We start from the raw sequence: 21,368 nt of genomic DNA on the forward strand, positions 1-21,368 counted from the left end.
TTATTTATCACTACTTGTAATACAATCTTTGTGGAATGTTTTTCTCTGAATCCCGATTGTTGTTTACACAAAATGTTTTGTGAAGTAATAAAATTGTTTGATTACTACTTCTTCCATCACCTTTTCCACATAAGGCAATGTATTAATTGATCTTATTTCTTTAACCAGTTTACTATTTGTTAATTTTAGTATAGGTATTATAACATCAATCTTCAAATTATCAGGTATTTCTGCTTCCAGAGTGCTTTATTTACTAAATAATTTTGAATTGCATTATATTAGTACACCATGTTTATTCAGTTGTATTTTACAATTGCTAAGCATACTATTTACATGTCACAATTACTTACATCGCATCGTTTACCACGTTTTTTTCGAATTCTCTATACACCAGTCGTTATGTCAGCTCCTGGTACTGCCAGTAAAACCCAGCAGATGTTTTTTTGGCGTGACAGAAGCCATTGCATGTCAATAGTTGTCACCAGCTGGCATGGCGATGACCACTTTCGCGGTCAACGTGCCGTGACGCAATCTGGTCGCCGGAGAGAATCTTCTTCGAGTCAAATCTTCTTCCCGATTCGTGATCGTCACGCTCTATGAGCTTTTTATAGTCTTCGATCGTGACTGGGTTTGAACTTTCGAGTTTGGCATCATAAATAAAGAAAATTAATGGTAATTTAAAACTTATTGCGGTGAACTTTTGGAATAAATGATACGTGCATGTAATAGTTTTTCATGAAAATATTTAAGAATATTATTTATACATGTGTAATAAAATTGAGTGGATTGGGCTAAATAAGGTTTAAAAATAAACGTAAGAGTTAATGGCTCAATAAGACTTAATATATAATATTTATGGGTTAAATAATTATTATATAAAAAATAGGACAACTATTACTACAATACAAATAATAGACTTTAACAATGAACCACGCATTAAATTTAAGAATAATCAGATCTGACATTTTTAAATGTCAAGAACTGCAAAGGCTTTCAAAATTGCATATAAGGAAGCGATAAGAATGCTGCTGCCATTTGCAACAATCTTTATGAGCAAGGATTTCACACTCCCAAAAATTTTAAACCAAAGCATTGGATCAGTTAAATCCTAAAGATTATATATAAATTTATTTTATATCTATATTCCGCAATTTTAATATTAGTGTAGAAAATGGAGCAACGATTTTCTTTAAGAAAGTTAGATACTAGTTTTTTTTAATGCTTAAAATTTGATCGATTAGTGTTTATTTTATATTTAACCACTAAGATATTCATTGATAAAATGGCCGAAAAGACAAAAAAATAACATCAAAAATACATTAAAAAAATCACTAAGATACCAAAACTTTCATTATAATATCAATTAATTTTAAAAAATCATTTAAAATTTTTAAGTAAAAAATGTTTTTTTTTTTAATCTCAATTTTACTTGCTCCTAATTAATAGTATTAATTTAAATTGAGCTTTTAAATATATCTCTTTACAATAACAATTAAAAAAATTTTCGCTACGTGGCCAATTAATTCACGACTTTTTTTAAATTATTGATTTTATAAATAAAGTGTTGCAATTTTTCTTTAAATTCAACTTTTTTACTAATATTTACTTATATTTTTTTTATAAATCAATAATTTTCCTGTTTTTTTATATCAATTTTTAAGTTTAAAATGATTTTAAAAATCTAAGAAATCTTATTAAATTCGATTTAAAAATATGTAATCTCTTTAATCAGAAGATTTACTTAAAAACTTTTCTGGAATTAAAAAAAAATTCAGCTTTTTTTGCACTTAAAAGACTAGAAATCTTTTTCCTATTTTTTTTTAAATTTAAAGTCTGCCTAGTATTTAAAATTAGAAAAAGCAAAAATTTCAGCCTTTTACAGATATGAGCCAAAACTTTAACTCCGACTTTTAATCTAGAACAAGCTGTAATTTTTTTTAAATCGATTTTTGAAACACAAAAACCCTTTGTGTGATTTAGCGCTTCTAACTTTTTGCTCAGAAATAATAAAACGTAGATGAAAAATCAGGATTTTTAAGTTCACAGTTTTTCAGCTGTTATATGAGTTTTTGGACTTGAAACATTTGTAAATACCGAAAATTTGTGGACTTTCCTGAGCTTGTACGTACTTTATTTTAATTATAATTTTGTAGGTTTTTGAATAGTGGGACCTATAATGTTATTGCTTAGCTACTCCTCCAAACCCTTACCTTCAATGTGGTCATTTGCGAACCACCGTCTAATAATTACAAAGGATAGAATTTTTTTAAACGCACGTCTTGCAGCTCAAATATTTTTTTAAGAAATCCATCTTAAAGGGTAACAATAATTTTTATTTAATATTAATTTGTGATGATTAATGGCATTTGAAAGTTTGCATAGCATATTGTGCTAAATTCTTAGGTGTATCGAAACGCCGATTTCATTAATGTTGCGTTAAGTCAAGCCTTTGATCTTATAGATTTTTATGGCCTTTGTTGAAACCCAACAACTGTATATTTTCTAATTATCTTTTTGTATTGTTTTATAACTATAAAGATAACTAATGTTTTTTTCTACAATTCATAACCCTTTGGAGTCCTTTATCGACACGTATTGGACATCTATTTTTTACTGGCAGCTTCTGTGGTCATAACGTCTGAACAGTTATTTAAAATTATATCATAAAATTAATAATATTTTAAATCAAATAAATTAATAATTATTAAACGTTAAATTATTCAAATTAAATTTCAATAAAAATAAATTCCAATTAAAAAAAATTTTAGTAATAAACAAATAAATTAATATATTATAAATATATAATTCAACTTCTAAAGTGAATTCTGGCAAAATAGAATTTATTTCATATATGTAATATATTATAGAAGAAATAGTTTTTTATTATATTTACTGATCAATAAACTATTTAATTAAATATATTCATTAAAAATAGCTTGGATTTAGGCCAACACTTTAGACTACAAAGGGTTAAGAAATATCATATGCCTTTCTTTATTTTCTTAAGAAATTAGCAATGTTAAAAAATCAGAACTAATTGTGGATTTTTTTAATGTTTGTGTTTTTTTTTGTTTTTATAAATATTATTTACTTAAAATAAAACTTGAAATAATTAGAGGGGTATGTTCTGTTATTTCTTTGCTTTGATTTTTTTTCACAGATTTTTTTTCTGTGTAATTATGAAAAAGCCGATGACTAATTTAGAATGTAAAATCTTAATTAGTTGTAAAAATGGCAAGCCTTTAAAATACAGACAGATTTTTTTTAAAGTACAGATTAAACTTTTTAAGCATATGTTCACTGCCTACATTCAAAGAATTAAAAATTGCGCATTACTTAATTGATTTCAAAACAGCTATTAATGTTAATCGGTGCACTATTTAAGAATTAGACGCCTTCGCCCGTTGATTCATAATTGTATTACATTTCACAGCCTTGCATACAAATTAATTGTTACTATATGATTTCGCATAAACGTGAATGAATAATAAAAGTTGCATTACATTTTTTTTAAATTAATAGACCAAATGGTTCTCAAATATAAATTTAGAAAATATTTTTTAATTTATGTTTCGAGGCCGAAGGGGTATGACTTTTCAGCCAAAATAGTCAACTGGTAACAGTTTATTGTTAGTATGCAAGTACAATTTACTTAATTGTAAATATTTTGTAGACAGCGCTGGTGGAAAATCTAATGAAGATGAGTTTCTTGTTTATTCTCGGTCTAAAAAAATATAATGCTGCCTATATAAAGTTCAGCACTGGGTAATAAATCAATCAATTACAGCGAAAATAAATATCAAAGGCTAAATATTGAAACTATATTTTTGTAGTAAGTAGCTACACATCGTTAGTGTTAAAATGTTTAAAAATAGCTTCAACACTCAGATTGAGAATGTCTAATATAAACAATGATCACTTGGCAAGACCTTGAAACGTGGAAGTATAAGTAGCATAATCGGCTCAGTCTATTGCTACTGATTTTCTTAGATTTATTACGAATGCAGTCAGGGGATTGTTGACTTCTTCCACTTATGGCAGATCAAGGACTATCCAAAGACGTGAAAGTCGTTTATAACTGAGATTATTTTCTGAAATATTTATTTTTAAAAAAGTATTTCGTTGGCGACGCCTGATTACGCCTTACAGTCCAAGAAAAGTCATATGTTTCTTCAGCGACACTTTCACCGCTTTCTATTCTTCTCCATCGCAAGGAAGGGATGACTCATCCATTCTTTTTGGAAGACGGAATAGGCAGACAATTTACTGTGACACAAGTGCCTTTTTGCGGTTGTGTTATATAAACGAAAGTATTGAAACGTTCGAACTGTGACGCAAGAATTTGAGATGCATATGATTGTGTTGTCAATATAAATTAACCTTGAAAATATTTTTTTTAAAGAAAATTAATATAAATTATTAGGGAGATTAATAATACACTTTCTTATTAATATGTATATTATAAACAGCTGTATTTTTATTTATGTATAAAAATACATTGCATATAATTCATAAAAAATACTTAAATTCTTTTTAATACATTTTAATAAATGTAATTTTAAACTTCACTGCTATTTTGCAAATATACAACACAATTTATATGTAAAATTACAAATAAATATCATTATTTTTTCCTGGAAAGCAATAATCGCCATCTCAAAGTTTTAAATGCAATGAATAAAATTTACAAACGTGTCAAATTTGTATATAAACATAATATCTTGGTTTAAATTGCCGACAAATTTGATTTAGGTGAGGTTTTCAAGTTAGTTTGGAATCTAAAGTTAAGCCCAAGAACTGAACCCTGGATCATAAAAACCAATTTGAAAACTTTCCCTAAATAAGACTGTAAAGTCAAATGTACTTGTTCTTAACTGTATCCATTATTAAAGAAAAAAATACTAAGTATCTAGTCTTGTAACACATTTTAAAAAGATTGTAGCATATGTATTTTTTAACTCTACAGATAAACAAAGATGCCTTTAGATGATAGCAGATATTTGTCAAATCATTTCTAAAAAACATATAGTTCTTATTTTAAGCTGAGTACTCTTTGGGTAGGATTTTTTTATACTTGCACTACACTCTCTGGAAGTTGTCCGAACCGAAGTTCAACTGAAGTCAGCCGAGGTCACCGACTTCCGAGTAGCGGCCACACTACCACAAATTTCATATGGCGTCCGGACGGCGGTCGTGAATGACGTCTCCACGGCGGCTGCTGTCATATACAGCTGGAATATTTGCGCGCGATCGAAAAATGTGCCAAATAATCGCAATTTTTAAATTGTCATATTATTAAAATTACGATACTGAAAATTATAAAAGTTTGTGTGGTCACTCGCCAATATAATATCAGTGAAAACTTTTTCTCGGCTTTTGCAAAATGCCATAAGGTATAAAAATTAAACTTCAGAATACGAACACCACATATGTGACTATCCTAAAATTTGTCGCCATCGATTCTAAATAATAATTCTTTATGGTGTGACATTTATATAAACCGATCTAGGAAAATACATAAGGAATTTCGAAACGATTTTTTTTAACAAAATCAAGTACCACTAATTATTTTTTAATTATTTAATTTTATTTGAAAAAAATATAATAACGATATCTGTTAGAAGAATATACTATCAAAAATATAATTAATCCCTTTTGGTGCCCTAAAATATTCAAAGATGTCAGTAAGAGTCTGCTGAAGTCCCCGATAAGCATGTGGTATTACAACTTGACCACATGACTACGATGCAGCGCTCGACATGCATGTTGACCATAGGACGCCTACGCGCATACTGAAATTGAACGGAGTTACTCGTTCTATCTCAGTTTGCGAAAAACCATATCATTATCTCTCTCACTCTTGTCACTTAACACGCGAGAGAGCGAAAGGGGAAGTGTCTCACCGCTCGCGCTCGAAAGAGCAGCTCCGACTTTTACCCCCACTTTACCTCCCGTTCTCGATAACCTCGGACAACTTTCGAGAGATTTTAGAGCAAGCAGAACCGAACTTGACCGAAGTAACCCCGAAGTAGCCCACTATATTCTCCGTCCTTGGCCAACCTTAGCCAACTTCCAGAGAGTGTAGTGCAGGCATATTAGCACAATAGTTTTTTGTATTAGTAAAACAAGTCCATTTTTAGTTTTAATTTTTCTTTAAATATTTAAAATCGCCGCCTAGTTATATTATTGGTTTTGTTTGGACCACCTACAATCGTTGGTTCAAAATTAGTTACAAAAGGCTTGATAAAAGGTCACATAAAATTAATCAAATTCTGTCACTTTCCGCTCTATAGAAATTTAAAAACGCTAGGTATTAGAAGGCCTGCCAATAATGTGAAAGAAGGGGAGACAAATTCCCAGGGCCCAACTCTGAAAAAGTCATAGCATAATATATTTATAAAAAAAGTAAAAACCGACCTCAAATAATGAATCTGAACTAAACTACAGTAATTTGAGATGTTCTATATACTGATGTATCAGTTATATGTTCCTTAAGCCTTTTTTATACATATTATACAATAAATAAAAGGAGCGGAACATTGCCTTCAAAAGCATCCACTTTCTAGATAGTGCTTTTACAATAAACATTAATAATCAAAGGGATAGATTGTAGTTTTTTGACGCGGCTCCGTTTGTGTTAAAATTTGTTTGCAAATTATTGTTAATTTTATTGCTTTTAGAACGTTTAAAAATATTAGAGATAAGAGGAAATATTCAACGAATTTAAATTAGTAGCAGTAAATTTAGGTATTCGATCTGAATATTCAGGTCGAATACCTAAGAAAGAAGCAAAGAAATAAAGAAAAATAAAGAACAGCACTAGCTGAATTATATTAATTTAATGTTTTTATATATTTAATATCGGTACTTAGATAACTAAATTTAATGCAGCAAAATAAATAAATAATACACTCAGTTTCATGTGCTTATTCATAAAATAAAATGTAAAGAAAAAAGTCTCGAATTTATCACAAAAATATTTCTTAAGATATGTCATTTCAGTAAAATCATATTAGAATACAGTTTCACGAGTAGATATATTTATTTTTACCAGTAAAAATATAAATTATCCAGCAGATGCTAGTAAAATTATATGATTTCAACATTTCTGTTTGTAATAATATATACATTTACATGCAATGTATAAATGTTACAGTGAATGTGTATTTTTCGGTGAAGTCCATATACATTTTCACCAGTAGATGTATATTTCTAATGGCAAAAATAAAATTTAATAGATAGACTATATGCTCTAAAGTGTCTATGAAACTCAATTTTACAGTTGCGAAACGTCCATTTGCTGTTCAAACCCAAACCTAACCTAATGAAAGTAAAAAGTAGAATTTTCATCAGGTCCAGTACAAAATAAAAACCATGCCAACTGGGAAAATAAGCAAAAGACAGACGACGCATCTCGCATATTGCTCTATGGTTCGTCTGCACTTCAATATTACACTATTACACAGCTATTTCTAATATGATAGTATTGATCAAAGTATATTATAATCAAATTTTGGTCAATAAGTGATCGCAAAAATCACTTCTCAGAAGTCAAAAATTCACGTCAAAAGCAATAAAATCGTGTCGGTGCCGTGGGAACGCCCTTTAAATATCTAAAATCACTGCTTAATTATATTAATGGTTTTATCAAGACTACCTATATAATTGTTGTGACGAAATTAGTTACGAAAGGCTTGATAAAAGGGTCACATTAAAATATTTTTTCCTGTGGATCTATTAAGAAACGAAGTCTTTTTGGCGTAAACAAACAGTATTGCGTATCTGAGCAGACGTTTAATAATTGCATAAAGCTCTACAGTACACTGCACGAACTAATACTGACCTCCTACCTGGACTGTCGCGAGTTACTGCTGCGGTTAGGTAAACTAGCGCGAAACCTCACCTAAATGCCCTTATCCAAGTTGATCCATAAACAAATAAAGTTGACTTTTTATTAAGAATCTTGTTATATTTTTTTATATTCTCAAGTTTATTTGTGGCATATAAAAAATTACAATTTTAAGAGTAAATCCAAAATAATTAGTTCTCGAGTAATATAAATTATTATTTTAAGAAATAGAAAATTACGTATATATAAATATTTATAAGACATATGGGTCGTGTGTCAAGTACTTATCTAGCTCATACTTGACATAAAATAATGAAATTTCCCAAACACGCATTTAGGCTGAAATAATCAGCAATACCTAATTGCCGTGTGAAGGATATCCCTATTGAGACACGAGGTAAAAACTAAACACTATGATAGTGTTTACTTGAAAGCATTTTTGGTTAAAAACCTTGCCACACTGAGTTTAATTAACTTTGCAAATACATCGCGTCCTCGCTCTTATCCAAACATCATAAGTACAAAACTCTGTATGACTCATTTAGACATTTAGGGTCTTTAGAAGGACGTTTGAATTTTTAGAAGTCGAATAGTATAATTATGCGATTCTATGATAAATTAGCCTTGATGGTTAGTCTTCCGTGAAGCTGGCGCGAAAAGAACCCAGCCGACCGAGAATGTCCCTGAATTGCGACTTTTTTTGTAAACCGATCACCTCGCTCGGATTCTAGAAATAGCAACAATTGGACACACACATAATAGTGATTCGATTATAGTTTTTTTTTATAAATATAGGAATAAACAACAACAGGAATTATACATGGTAAAACACGTCTTGATAATCGAGTCGTTAGTCTTATATTAGAATATTAGAATCAAGAAACGAGAAAGTTGGAATATTTGAATAGCACTGCACTACAATTTTCATGTTTTACAATAGACAATGCACAATGTATCATAGTGTCTAATAATCCATAATAATAATAATAAAGTGGTACATAAAAAGAATTTATTATTAAGCATTATAAAGCCATAATTCATTAGGGCCTAAACTTAAATACATAATCTTCAAACTACTAAAATAAAGAAAAATAAAGAGCAACTATTAGTCCAATTTAATATAATTAGTTTTATGAATATTTCTTTTTTTTATCAAGTCCTTTAAATATTATTTTTATTTTTCAAATAGAAGCGAATTTATTAATATAATTTTTTCACACTCTTTACTTATAAATATTTTTTTATAATATTTTCACAAATTTATTGACATAGATTTTTTGTAGAATAGTACAATACTGTAGAAAAGATTGGATCAATCTTGATTTTATTGTATGAGATAGACCACAGAAATTAACTTTATACAATTAAAAAAACAAGTTTTGCTTTCTCTTTGTTGATTTAGACAAAGCATTTGATACGATAAAGTGCAATTGTTACTTGTTTCTATGTTTATCTTTTAAATATTAAAATTGCGCCAAATGGTTGAACGTGTTCAGTAAAAGACTGTGAAGCTAGTGGCGTAATCTTTCCTCTTTTATGGTCATTAAAATCGGATTTAACAACAAAACATGATTTTAGTGTGTTATCTCGCTTTATGGATACTTTCGCCGGCAGCACACGTTCGATATGGATCTTTCAGACATGATGCAAGGATTTCATTGTTGCTCACAATGTTGAAAGCGTTTTGCGCAAAAGAACAACCGACATATGAGTCATACAAAAGTCTTGTCTTATAGACAAAGATACCTTTTGTTCTTGGACGAAAAGCTTAAACAAAGAATATTTAAAATGTGCTCTATACAAGTATATATTATATTTTTATGGGTTTACATTACAGAATAATTGTCAAGATTCTGAAACGTGAATTACCACAGCATTAAGTAATTTTAATTTAATAGAACGGTAATAATTTATCACATACTTGTGAATAAGGAAATCTTTAGTGGCACATTTAGATCTATTGTATAATTGTAATGAACTTTACATATTTTTAATAAATATATTTCTACAAGCTATATTACAGCTTAAAGATGCTGGGTATTTAAAAAATATATTGATCTAGTATAACTAAATAATTCGATTAAACAATTCAGTGGATAAGTTTTTTTAATGAAGTTCTTAACTATTTCATTTATTTTTTATATATTAGCAGATATTAATTGTGAAACTGGGTTAAGATTAAGTACAGAAAGTAAGCTGGAAAATCCATAATACGTAGTAGTCATAAAAACAAATTTACAAATTTCTTTCTCAGAATCTTTCGCGGTCAAGTTGCGACGTTTAACAATTCCCAGTACAGTTACTATTATGATTCTTCTTGAGTTATATACATAAATTCTAAACACGTTTTCGTGTCTAACCAAACAATAATGACACACGCATTCAATACAATATAAACATTGCTCAATAATGAAATTTCCAATGCGAAATTACAGTCGGAAGATGTGACACTGATGGTGAAAAGGATGTCATGATTGGGTCACTATAAATTGTGGTTAATTATTGAAAGTTACGCCTATAATAAATTCGCAATATAACTGCGGGTCATTAACGTTCAATATTAATTATGTACGTGTGTTTAAAACTCATTAAGCACGATTTCATTTTTTAAAACAACAGATAAACATTCGTTCAATAACAATTTAATTTATACTGAAAAGATTTTTTTAATGCCGTTATGGTATTTTAATTATAAAATGATTTAAATAATCATTTATTAAACATACACGCATTATTACTGTTAACTATCACCACGTAATTATTTATATGTAAAGTAAGTATTTTATTACAAATTTAATCATTTAGATTAAACTACATAAAAAATTATGCCGCAAAGATAAATGGATTATATTAAATTTCACGCAGACTGTATCATTATTTGTTTTTTACTAAATCTCATATGTTTTTTTACTGAATCATTTATTGTTTCACTCTCTGAAAGTTGTTCGAACCGAAGTTACAACTGAAGTCGGCCGAGACCTACGACTTCAAGTAAGCGACCACACTGCCGCAAATTTCATATGCCGTCCGGACGGTAGTCGGTGGTGTTGAATGACGTCCGGGTGGCGGCGTCTGTCACGTATAGCTGGCATATTTGCGCGCGATCAAAAAAAGTGCCAAATAATCGCACTTTTTTTGATCGCGCTTTTTAAATTGTCATATTATTACAATTACGCTACTGATAATTATAAAAGTTTGTGTGGGCACTGACCAATACAATATCAGTGAAAACTTTTCGGTCGTAAATATTCAATTTACGCAAAATCTTTTTCGGCTTTTGCAAAATGCCATATGGCATAAAAATGATACTTCAGAATACGATCACCACATCTGTGACTATCCTAAAATTTGTCGCCATCGATTCTAAATAAGAATTCGCTATGGTGTGACATTTACATAAACCGATCTAGGAAAATACATAAGGATATTCGAAAAGATTTTTTTAACAAAATTAATTACCACTAATTATTTTTTAATTATTTAATTTTATATGAAAAATAATTTAATAACGATTTCTGTTAAAAGAATATACTATCAAAAATATAATTAATCCCTTTTGGTGTCCTAAAATATTCAAAGATGTCAGTAAGTCTGTTGAAGTCCCCGATAAGCATGTGGTATTATAACTTGACCACGTGACCACGATGCAGCGCTCGACATGCGTGTTAACCATAGGACGCATACGCGCATACTGAAATTGAAGCGAGTTACTCGTTCTATCTCAGTTTGCGAAACACCATATCATTAACTCTCTCACTCTCGTCACTTAACACACGAGAGAGCGAAAGGGGAAGTATCTCACCGCTCGCGATCGAAAGAGCAGCTCCGACTTCGTTCATTTTGCCGACAATGTTCGGAAATTCATATAATGAAATTATCTCACGCTCACGGACAAAACGCAAAACAAGAGTGATTCTGAAATATTTATTACCGAGCGTTCCCACTGCGACGGCGCCGACACAATTTTATTGCTTTTGACGTGAATTTTTGCCTTCTGAGAAGTGCTAATTACTTTTGCGCCCTCTTTTTGATCAAAATTCGAGCAATAGTTTTTAATTTCAGGAGTCCGTAGTAATATCGGTAAGGATAGCTATCATATTTTTAAAACATAGTGTAATATCCAAGTGCAGACAAACTATGGAGTGCGACATTTGTATGTAATTACTTCACGTCATGGGAAATAATTTATCACCGAAAGACAAAAAGCACCGTAAGTTATCAAGCAAATATCACTTTCTAAAGGCGTATACTTATCAGTGGCGTACGGTGGGTGTCAATATTGGGTGTGCTATAAAAAATAAAAAAAACGTACATTTTTTCATTTTTATTAGCCGAGGTTTTGGCATGCCTAAACTGCCTTACAGCTTTTTCCCATATATAAATAAATAAATAAACATCAAACCTAATCTAAAATATTATTATATAAAAATATCAAATTTTCAATAAACATAAAATTATAATTATTTATATATAAAATCTAATCTTCTTTCTTTAATCATAAATTTTTCTATCACGCTGTCATAAAAAGTGCTCTTCTTTTTAATGTCCATAAGGATCTCTTTTTCTATAGAAATCAAGCTAAGGCCACATAGCCTTTCTTGGCCTTGGGTACTTCGATAACAATTATTTATTCGTTTCAGAGCAGAAAATGAACGTTCTGCTGAAGCAGTACTGCTTGAAAGAGTTAATATTAGTTTGCCTAATTTATCTATTTCCTGAAAACCTGACTCAAGATTATTTGTGTTCATAAATTGTACAAGCTCATGAACAGATTTCTCTGCAAATTCAGGCAAATGATAAAGAACAGCAAGCTCATTTTTTAAACTTATATAATCAAATAATGTTCCATAGAATTGTTGCAGTTTGGTAAGTAATTCATTTGGAAATTTTCCTTTATATTGCTCATATTTTTCTTTCTCCGGAAGGTGAAAATATTCCAATTTGGACATTGAAGAAAAACGGTATTCAATTTGCTTACATATATTATCAACTATTGTATTAAATAGTTGGCTAAACGCGTGCTTTTCTTCAACAAGCAAATCATTACTCAGTCTTGGATAATTTTCTTCCGTTACATAAGAATCCCATAATGTTTCATAATTATTTTCCTGTTCATGTCTGAGTTGTTGCAAAATTTCGGTCACTTTCTTACAGCAATATAATATGTCAAAAGATTTGGATTGTAAAATGTTGTATAACAGTTTTTCCAAAAAGGTTTGAAAATATGTGGAGAAGTTTTCTTGTTTCAAAATCTTCCAAAAAGCTAAGAAAACCTCGTGCTTTTATTACAGTGTCAGGGTCCCATAGTTCACAATTTTTCACGACGTCTCGAAAAAAGTCCGTAAATTCATTTCTGTATTTTTGCACTGTGTTACTTAACCGTGATGTGTAATTCCATCTTGTAGGTGTAACAGAAGGAAGTCTTCTACCTACAAACTCTTGTAAAGCATTTATTCGTTTGGAAGATTTCGAAAAGAATGCAGACAATCCATTTAAAGTTTGAAAGAATGATTTGCACACTTTTATATTGGAAAGACCTTGTTGTAATGTTAAATTCAACATATGAGCATAGCAGGGTGTAAAAATGGCCAGTGGATAAACTTCGAGTACTTTGGCTTGCAAATCATTAATATGCCCACTCATTACACTCGCCCCATCATAAGTCTGTCCAACTAATTTTTCTTGAATTTGAAATTCTTCAATTATATTTACAACGTGGCAAAATAAGCCATCGGCTGTTTTATCAGAGCTAACGTCTGTAAAGCCAATAAACCGCTCGTAAACTTTACCTTCATAAACAAAACGCAAAACTGTCGAGAGCTGTGAGTTCGTCATTATATCTGAAGTTTCGTCAAGAATAATAGCGACAAAATTTGCTGAATTTACTTCTTCCTTAATATGATCACCAATTGCTTTAATTATGTCATTCTGTATGGATGGGGAAGTACCACGAAACACCGTTGCAGTATTTAAATGAGTATCCAAAACAGAATCGTATTCTCGAAGTGCATTTAAAAATTCAAGGTAATTTCCTTTGTTTAGTGCATTACAGGACTCATCGTGGCCTCGAAAAGGTTGTTCTTGTTTTCCTAGATATACTACTGCGTCAATCATTCGTTTTAATATTTCTCTATTTTTATTAACTTGTTCATTATGTTGACTTATATTAGCTTTACGTTGAGCGTCAATCATGACTTCAATTCGTTGTTTTCCAAACATTTTGAGAGAAAAAAATGATTGAACGTGTGACTGCGCTCTTTTGTGTTTTTTCAGTGCCGTTATCAGATGACTAAGGTCAGCAAATCCACTTTTATTCCACACGCTTCTTTCTTTGGAAAACAATAAACATGGCCAACAGAACAATCTAGATCGAAGTTCGCAGCCTGTTAACCACTCAGTTCGTTCATATGATGAAAATGAAAAATGTCTTGTATATTCACATTTATTGTCTTTATGCTTTATAAATAAATTGGGAAGAGGTGGACGTGGTTTGCCAATTTTGATGATCTTCAATTTAATTTCATAACTTCTTTTTGAGAATGGATTATTCAAAATATCTTCAACAGTATTCTTCATCATTATTGGGGTAAATAAAAAAATATAATCTACAATAGAAAATTAAGTATTGATCATATGTAAATAAGATAAAAAACTATTTTACGCCAAAATATAAAAAATGTGTGACCTGTTATTGTGATATAATGTAATAAAAAAGCAGCGACGGACGCAAGAGTTTTTGAAGTACGTGCACCAAATTCGAAACCAATTTTACTACTGAGCGCTGCCAGCCGACAGAACGACTTCAGCCGTTAAATCTCGGAACAATTTACTTTAGTCGGCCGCCGCACTCAAGGTCGGCGCGCCACATGAGTAATACATAGCGTGTCGGTCGCGCGGAAACTTTTAGAGCGAATGACAAATACCAATGCATACTATACACTGCATATTAAAATTTTATAATTTTGCATACCACTGTATGCAAAATGATGTCGCTTTATGCCCTAAATTTTCTAAATTTCTAAATTTATATTTTAGATGGTTTTGCGGGTGTGCGCCGCACACCTAGCACACCCTGAATATACGCCCCTGATACTTATTTCATTGCTCTAAAAAGCGAGTACAATGATTGACTGAATGATCGCTGCATGATTGTTATTAGTCAACAAGCTTTGCATACCTTAATACATTGCAGCCTGGTCTCCAATGAGAAAAAGGCAGTCACTTGGCAGACTCCGGCAGACACTCGAAGAGACTAGCAGACGCCCGCCCGCCCACGGACAACATACTGTCATAGACGCTCACGTCCTGAGAGGGGCTCAACTGGATCAACTTCCGCTATACTGTACTGTACTGAGGATCTTCCACTCACATCATCCTTCCGCCAGCTTCTCCACCATTGCTCGGAGAAAACTTCTTGGCCATCATAGTAACTGTAATATATATAATATAATTTAATAAAATTCTCCCTAGTTTCCACCTGCGTCTTACTGGCTGCGAATCCCGAAAGTGGTGGACCCCGACTTGATACGAACACGCAAAGTTTAACACCCGAAAAAATCATATTTATAATTTTTTTTAGTGTCTATAGCTTGTGAAAAATTCAAGAATATTAATCGTACTAGATACTAGTAGATCTATAATGATAAAAGGAATTTTCTATTTTTAATGGTTAACATTATTCAATAGATCACACGAACATCGAGAGGATACTTTTAAATCCGATGACCCTGGATCGTGTCAGTGCATCGCCGAATGAATTAATTGGCCGTTTGCTTTTTCGTGACCTCACTTTTTTGGGTACATAACTGTTCTTTTGTATTTCCGCGCTGATTAACGAGCGATGGGAAAGGTTGCAGATCGTTGTCGAGAGAGCCGCTGTTTTGCGTTTATATGTATGTATGTATATTTTATAAGTATAGTGGGTGTCTCGAGAGTTGCGAATTTGACCAAAGAAGACAATGCATTCGAATGCATTGTGGTCGCTGAGCCGGAGAGCTTTTTGTTGCCTGCGACCCACTTTAAAGTCACGCAATTACGTAACGACGAAAAAATGCAATTCGCAATATCAAATAGTATACGAGTGATGATACGGCGATATGAAAAAATCTTACGTGTATTGAAGCATTGCTGCTATTAATATTTGAGTGATCATATCTATAGTATATGTAACTATCAAAACTTCAAACTTCCACTTTTTGTAAAGAAAATATATAGATTCAATTCTTCACACAAAGAGGCCCAAACATATTAATTATAATTTGCTTATAATATTCTAAACAACTTTAAGCTATTTCTAAAGCACTAATATAATATAATACGTTCAGCATAAGATTAATGCCATATTTATTTATGATTAAATATATACTAAAAGTATCAAATAAATCAGTTTAAAAAAATGTTCACGCGGTCCAACTAAATAGATTTTCTTCTGAAATAATCAAAATCTCATCAGCACTTCTTAAGACTGTTCACATTATTTTTGACACTCAAAGGTCAATTCTTATATTTAGCGATCCAAAGACTCAGGGTCATTGCAGCACTTTTTCACGTCATCAAACCGATTTATATTGCGGTGCTCTGTTTATCAGTTACATTACAATTAATGAATAGTGAGTGAACAACAAAAACCGAACGAACACGGGGTCAATGGGCTGGTCCTTTGTCCCATGACCATAGGAGTGTGATGGAGCCTTTGTCAGCTCAAACTAGGGCCCTGCGCTTTATAGCTACTAACAATGAGCGGTTCTATGTCGGATTAGTATATAGAAAATATGCTAATTTTTTCTATAATTTTCCACGCGAATTGGGAACCACGCTCAAGTGCTTGACGAATCCAATTCGCAATTCTAAAATTGCAAAACTATCTAGGAGAGAAAGCATTATAATCTATAAATATATGTAGCCTTATGAGGCTTTAAAAAATTCAAAATATATAGATATAAATATTTTGGCAAATTTTGAAGCACTTATATGTAACATTAAATCAACATTTAGGACAAGCAAAGTTTTTGGGTAATTAACGTCAATGTTGAAAGCTAATTTTATTTTTCCCGCACGCACAATAATTAAAAGAAGCCTATTATAATGTTTAGAGTTAATGATATTGTCTTCTGGGTGACAAATTTGTAGACGACCATTGCGGTCATTTTTGATTATAACAAAATGATTTGTATAACATGTGATTTAAAGTGATATATTTAAAAATCTACCGTTTTCTAGCGTAACCTATGTTGGTGTTCCACGATTAGTTTTAAAAAGCTTAGCTATACCTGATAATAGTAAGCTAATGGTATACAAATAGAATACAAGGATTTACTGAACTTTAAAAAGGCTACATAACGTTTGTTTTCTATTCACATTCAAGAGCCAATAACCCAACAAGGTTGCAATGTCTTTCACTTTTAAATGTCTGATTAATCATATGTTTCATGTCGTAAAAATCTACTGTAAAAATTTTAATATCAACTCACTTCACCTCTGATTGTATTTAGTAAAATTAATTTTATTTGTATAAATTAAAATGCAGATTAGTTTACTCCTTTATATTGGAATCATAAGATATAACCGTATTTATAAGATTTATTAATTTAAATCAATACTTTATATGTATATGCAAATGAATGGCAAATATTATTCATTTATTCGGGATAACCGCAGACAAAAGGTTTAATTAATTTGAACAATTTTATTTATTCCCTACAATAATAGATTAAACAACCAGATATCTGTGTTAGTATTAAGGTAGATAATAAAATAAAAATAATATATTTTTTACAGATACGCAAAAAATAGAAGAAAGATTTCTATAAAAAAAAGTCTGGTCAAATGTATTGGTGTTTAGACCAAGACAACATACAAAACCACCCAACTGTCAAACCACTTACCGTTTAGTCGTTATAATATAATTTTGATATGAATAAAAAAGCTGTATAATTTCACTAAATTATGAATATTAATATTTCTATTCTGAATTATATATAATAAATTAATTAATACAAATAATCATGATTCATATGTATTATGCAATACATATGAAAGATAAAATATCGTCATAATTAACATCAATTTTTAAGAACTAGGCGTAATAAAAAAGCGTTATGATTAATGCTTCAGTTCGTATTGTCTAAGAAAATTAGGTCAAGGTCACAACTTACATTTAACACCTGGAATGATACGATCTTCAGATGCGGTCCAAACACTTGTTTTAATGACCATTTATTTTCAAAAGCATTAAAAAAATAACCTAGCCATTAAAAATTATATTTTTACGCAAAATAATTTTCTATTCTTATTAGTATTATTATTATCAACCCTAAATATTTTGATGTAATTATTGATAACAAATAAAGTTTTATAAATAAGGAATGAGAGCAGTCTTAACAAGTGTTCGAAGCTAGTAAATGGTTTTATATTTGTATGTTAGAAAATAATTTATTATAATAATTAGTATATTCATAAGTATATTATAAAAATATTATTTATAAGAACACAAAAAAATGGATAAGAACGGGTATGGTAAAAAATATTTAAAAAACGTGGAAGAATTTTTTTATGAGTATCGTAATTTATAATAAATTGCAACAATACCCAAGACAATTATGAAAATACAATAATTAATATGTTTAGAATAGCTATATATTAAGCTGTAATAATGTAAATGACACAAGGCGATCTCTATAAATTATGTCACAGGTTTTACGTGAATTTTTAAACCCCCCCCCCTTCCCTTTCCTAAACCTGTGGCATAATTTATTGAAGCCGCCTAATATAAAAACAATACATTTTTATAAGCATAGTACAATGTTAAAATATAAATAGTGTAGGCATAAATATAAACAGCGAGTAAAATGTATTTTAATAAGTTGTAAGTGAGAGTATATTGTTTAATGTCTGTTAAACATATAGTATGTTTAACAGACACTTGGGTCTATTATTAAAAGATAAAAACTTTTTTCATATATCGATTTATTTCTCTTAGGTAAAATAATAAATAATTATTAACCTTTATAAGTACATGTTTTAAAAAAATAAACACAAAAAATAACATTTATATAATATATTTTATAAAATAACAACGTAACCCCCCATATGGTCAGTTAATAAAATAATACGGTAACTCAATTAGAAAATAATGTATATTTATAAACCATATAAAAACCAAAAACATTTGTATAAAGCATTGGTATTTTGTACATGATATATGTATTTATGAATATTACTATACTTAAAATTTTATTATATTTTACTGTAGATAGCTACATTTAATTCAAATAGCCATTTTTATTTATATATTTATTTGAGAATTATTATTTTTTCATGTCTACTTAGAAGCACCATGATTTTATAACATTTTAATCGTACATATGATTTTTTCAATTATACAATATTAATATAAAATATTCAAGCTTTTTTGCTTTATTTAAATTTATATACAATAGTGAATATTATAAGTGAATATTATGTGCAAATTTATAAATTTGTGAAAAAATGTATATTTTTTTTAATACTTGATACCACTATATATGTATGTTAATCTTCTCATAGTAAATATTAATGGCAGTATCTTTTGATAAATTCATTACTAACAATGATAATTCACAAGCTTTCTTCAGCAAATTTAGAATCAATATTCCTTATGGTCAATTTATATAGTTACATAAATAATCCTAAAATAGCTTATTACATCTAAAAATCTGCTTAATACCATTTCATTTATACTGAATTTTCACACGTAGGACCACACCTATCATAAAATAACAATATCACATTTTGTTAAGTATTTCTTGAAAATTATACAAAATAATTTTTTGTATTTATTAATATTCTTTCTTAGACACCAACATCTTAAAATATATTCTAAAAATAATATTAGATATAGATCTAGTTGTAAATAATTGCAGTCAAAAATCTATGTATACATTTGGAAAAAAATCTATTGCTTTAACAGGTTCGCCGACTAAGTTTTAAAACGTTTAACAATACTGCAAAAATCAACAGTTAGCATTCACAACACTAAAAAATAAGATTGATTGTTCCTTTTATTGTTTTGTACCTAAAGAACTTGCTGTTCTCAACGGACGCAACGACTTTAACTTTGTGGAATGAACATCGAATTTAATATCTACATCACATCCCACAAGTGGGTGATTAGCTATGACCTCTTCATTATTTTTGCTGTCTACTGATAAGAAGCTCGTCTGACTAGGCAATTTATCGCTGGGCGGTGAGATCGGAGTACCCAAACCACTGTCTCCACTCAAACTCTGATTATTTAAAGATAACTGTATATCATGTGGCATTGACGCTGGACTAGTATAATTCGGCTTAGTTAAATCATGAGTAGAACCATGAGGAGATAATCTTGCATCCAACTTACGTAAATTATCGTCAAAGTCACGCTTTAGTTGTTCAGCTTGCAACTTTTGCTGTCTGATTTGTTCGTGTGAATGAGCGAAGAACTTGGACGTCTTCTTCGATTCCATTGGTGTACTAATCTCACTCTTTGCAGTGTCGACATATTCAGAACTCTCATCTAATACTCTCAACGGATAACCTTTCAAAGTCGGTGAGATCTTTATCGAAGGCGTTACTACATTCGATTCTGCCTTTTTATTCAGATCGTTTGTATTAGCCATTAGACCTGCGTTACAAGAATAAGACTTCTTCATGGAAAGATACTGCCTTTTCTTCTCTAAATCTTGCTGATTCACAGGTGCTTCTACAACCTTTGGCTGCTGTTTAACTGGCTCTTTATTGAACAGATTAGGAGCACTCAATCCAGTTTTTAATATGTGAGGATATTTACTGGTCTTTTCTACTGCTTTATCGTCAAGATCAGAACTTGATTCTTCAGAGAGAGAATTGCTATTATCATTAGAGAAATCAGTAGATGAAAATTTGCTGGTGAAGCTCTGTCCGAACTTTTGACCTAAGACACCAAACGTTTTCCTGTCGCCCTGTTGTACTTGCTGACAAAGTTTTCTTATGTCGCTCGGTAGCTCTGAATCTTTTTTCTTGTCATGTGTCGTGCCTATGAATCTCGCCAAGTTGGCCACAGTCTGCTCTAAAGACTTGACCTGGTTCTCTAAACGATTTTGGGACGCTTGCAAATTGTTCGTTTTTGAAGATGATATCTAAAAATATACGATATAGTTCAAAATTAGATAATTATTTTGATATATACATTAATAAAAAAATTAAGATTACATCTAATTGTTCCAAAAGTTGTCTGTTCTTCCTTTCGAGTTGCTTATTTTCACTCTCAAGTTTACCCAATGCTTCCATCTTTGGAGCTATAGCTGCCATTTCTTCTTGAAGTACATGATACTCGACAAGATATTCATTCAGTTGCCGTCCAAAATCAAGAGCAAACGTCTACATAAAATAGAAACATTAATATTAATACTTAAATTATACATCAAACCATTTGCTACAAAATATACAGGGATGTAATTCCAGCTTTTTCCGGAGGGGGGCAAAAGTTGGCGATTCAGTGGTCTTTTTTTAATATTTTAATTTC

At 30.4% G+C, this 21,368-nt stretch overlaps 1 protein-coding gene and 1 long non-coding RNA gene across 5 annotated transcripts in view; both read right to left on the minus strand.

Annotated features, from left to right (window-relative positions):
* Window positions 1–12,351: 12,351 nt before the first annotated feature.
* The window catches only part of LOC148229146 (uncharacterized), a 148,590-nt gene continuing 139,573 nt past the window's right edge, over window positions 12,352–21,368 (minus strand). The window contains exon 2 of the long non-coding RNA XR_015811480.1: window positions 12,352–14,941. This is a non-coding gene — a long non-coding RNA (uncharacterized LOC148229146). The remainder of the gene's footprint in view (window positions 14,942–21,368) is intronic.
* The window catches only part of plx (PTB_TBC1D1_like and TBC domain-containing protein plx), a 45,033-nt gene continuing 43,550 nt past the window's right edge, over window positions 19,886–21,368 (minus strand). For all 4 annotated transcript variants that reach the window (XM_088198400.1, XM_088198402.1, XM_088198401.1 and 1 more), the window contains 2 exons: window positions 21,056–21,223; window positions 19,886–20,982 (listed from right to left, as the gene is read on the minus strand). In XM_088198400.1, the coding sequence (XP_088054526.1) occupies window positions 19,888–20,982; window positions 21,056–21,223 (1,263 nt within the window). In that variant the 3' untranslated portion in view covers window positions 19,886–19,887. The remainder of the gene's footprint in view (window positions 20,983–21,055; window positions 21,224–21,368) is intronic.

This window comes from Plectrocnemia conspersa, unplaced genomic scaffold, assembly GCF_051122295.1.
Source record: "Plectrocnemia conspersa isolate PC_06_02 unplaced genomic scaffold, ASM5112229v1 ptg000011l, whole genome shotgun sequence".
In the NCBI taxonomy this organism is placed as follows: domain Eukaryota; kingdom Metazoa; phylum Arthropoda; class Insecta; order Trichoptera; family Polycentropodidae; genus Plectrocnemia; species Plectrocnemia conspersa.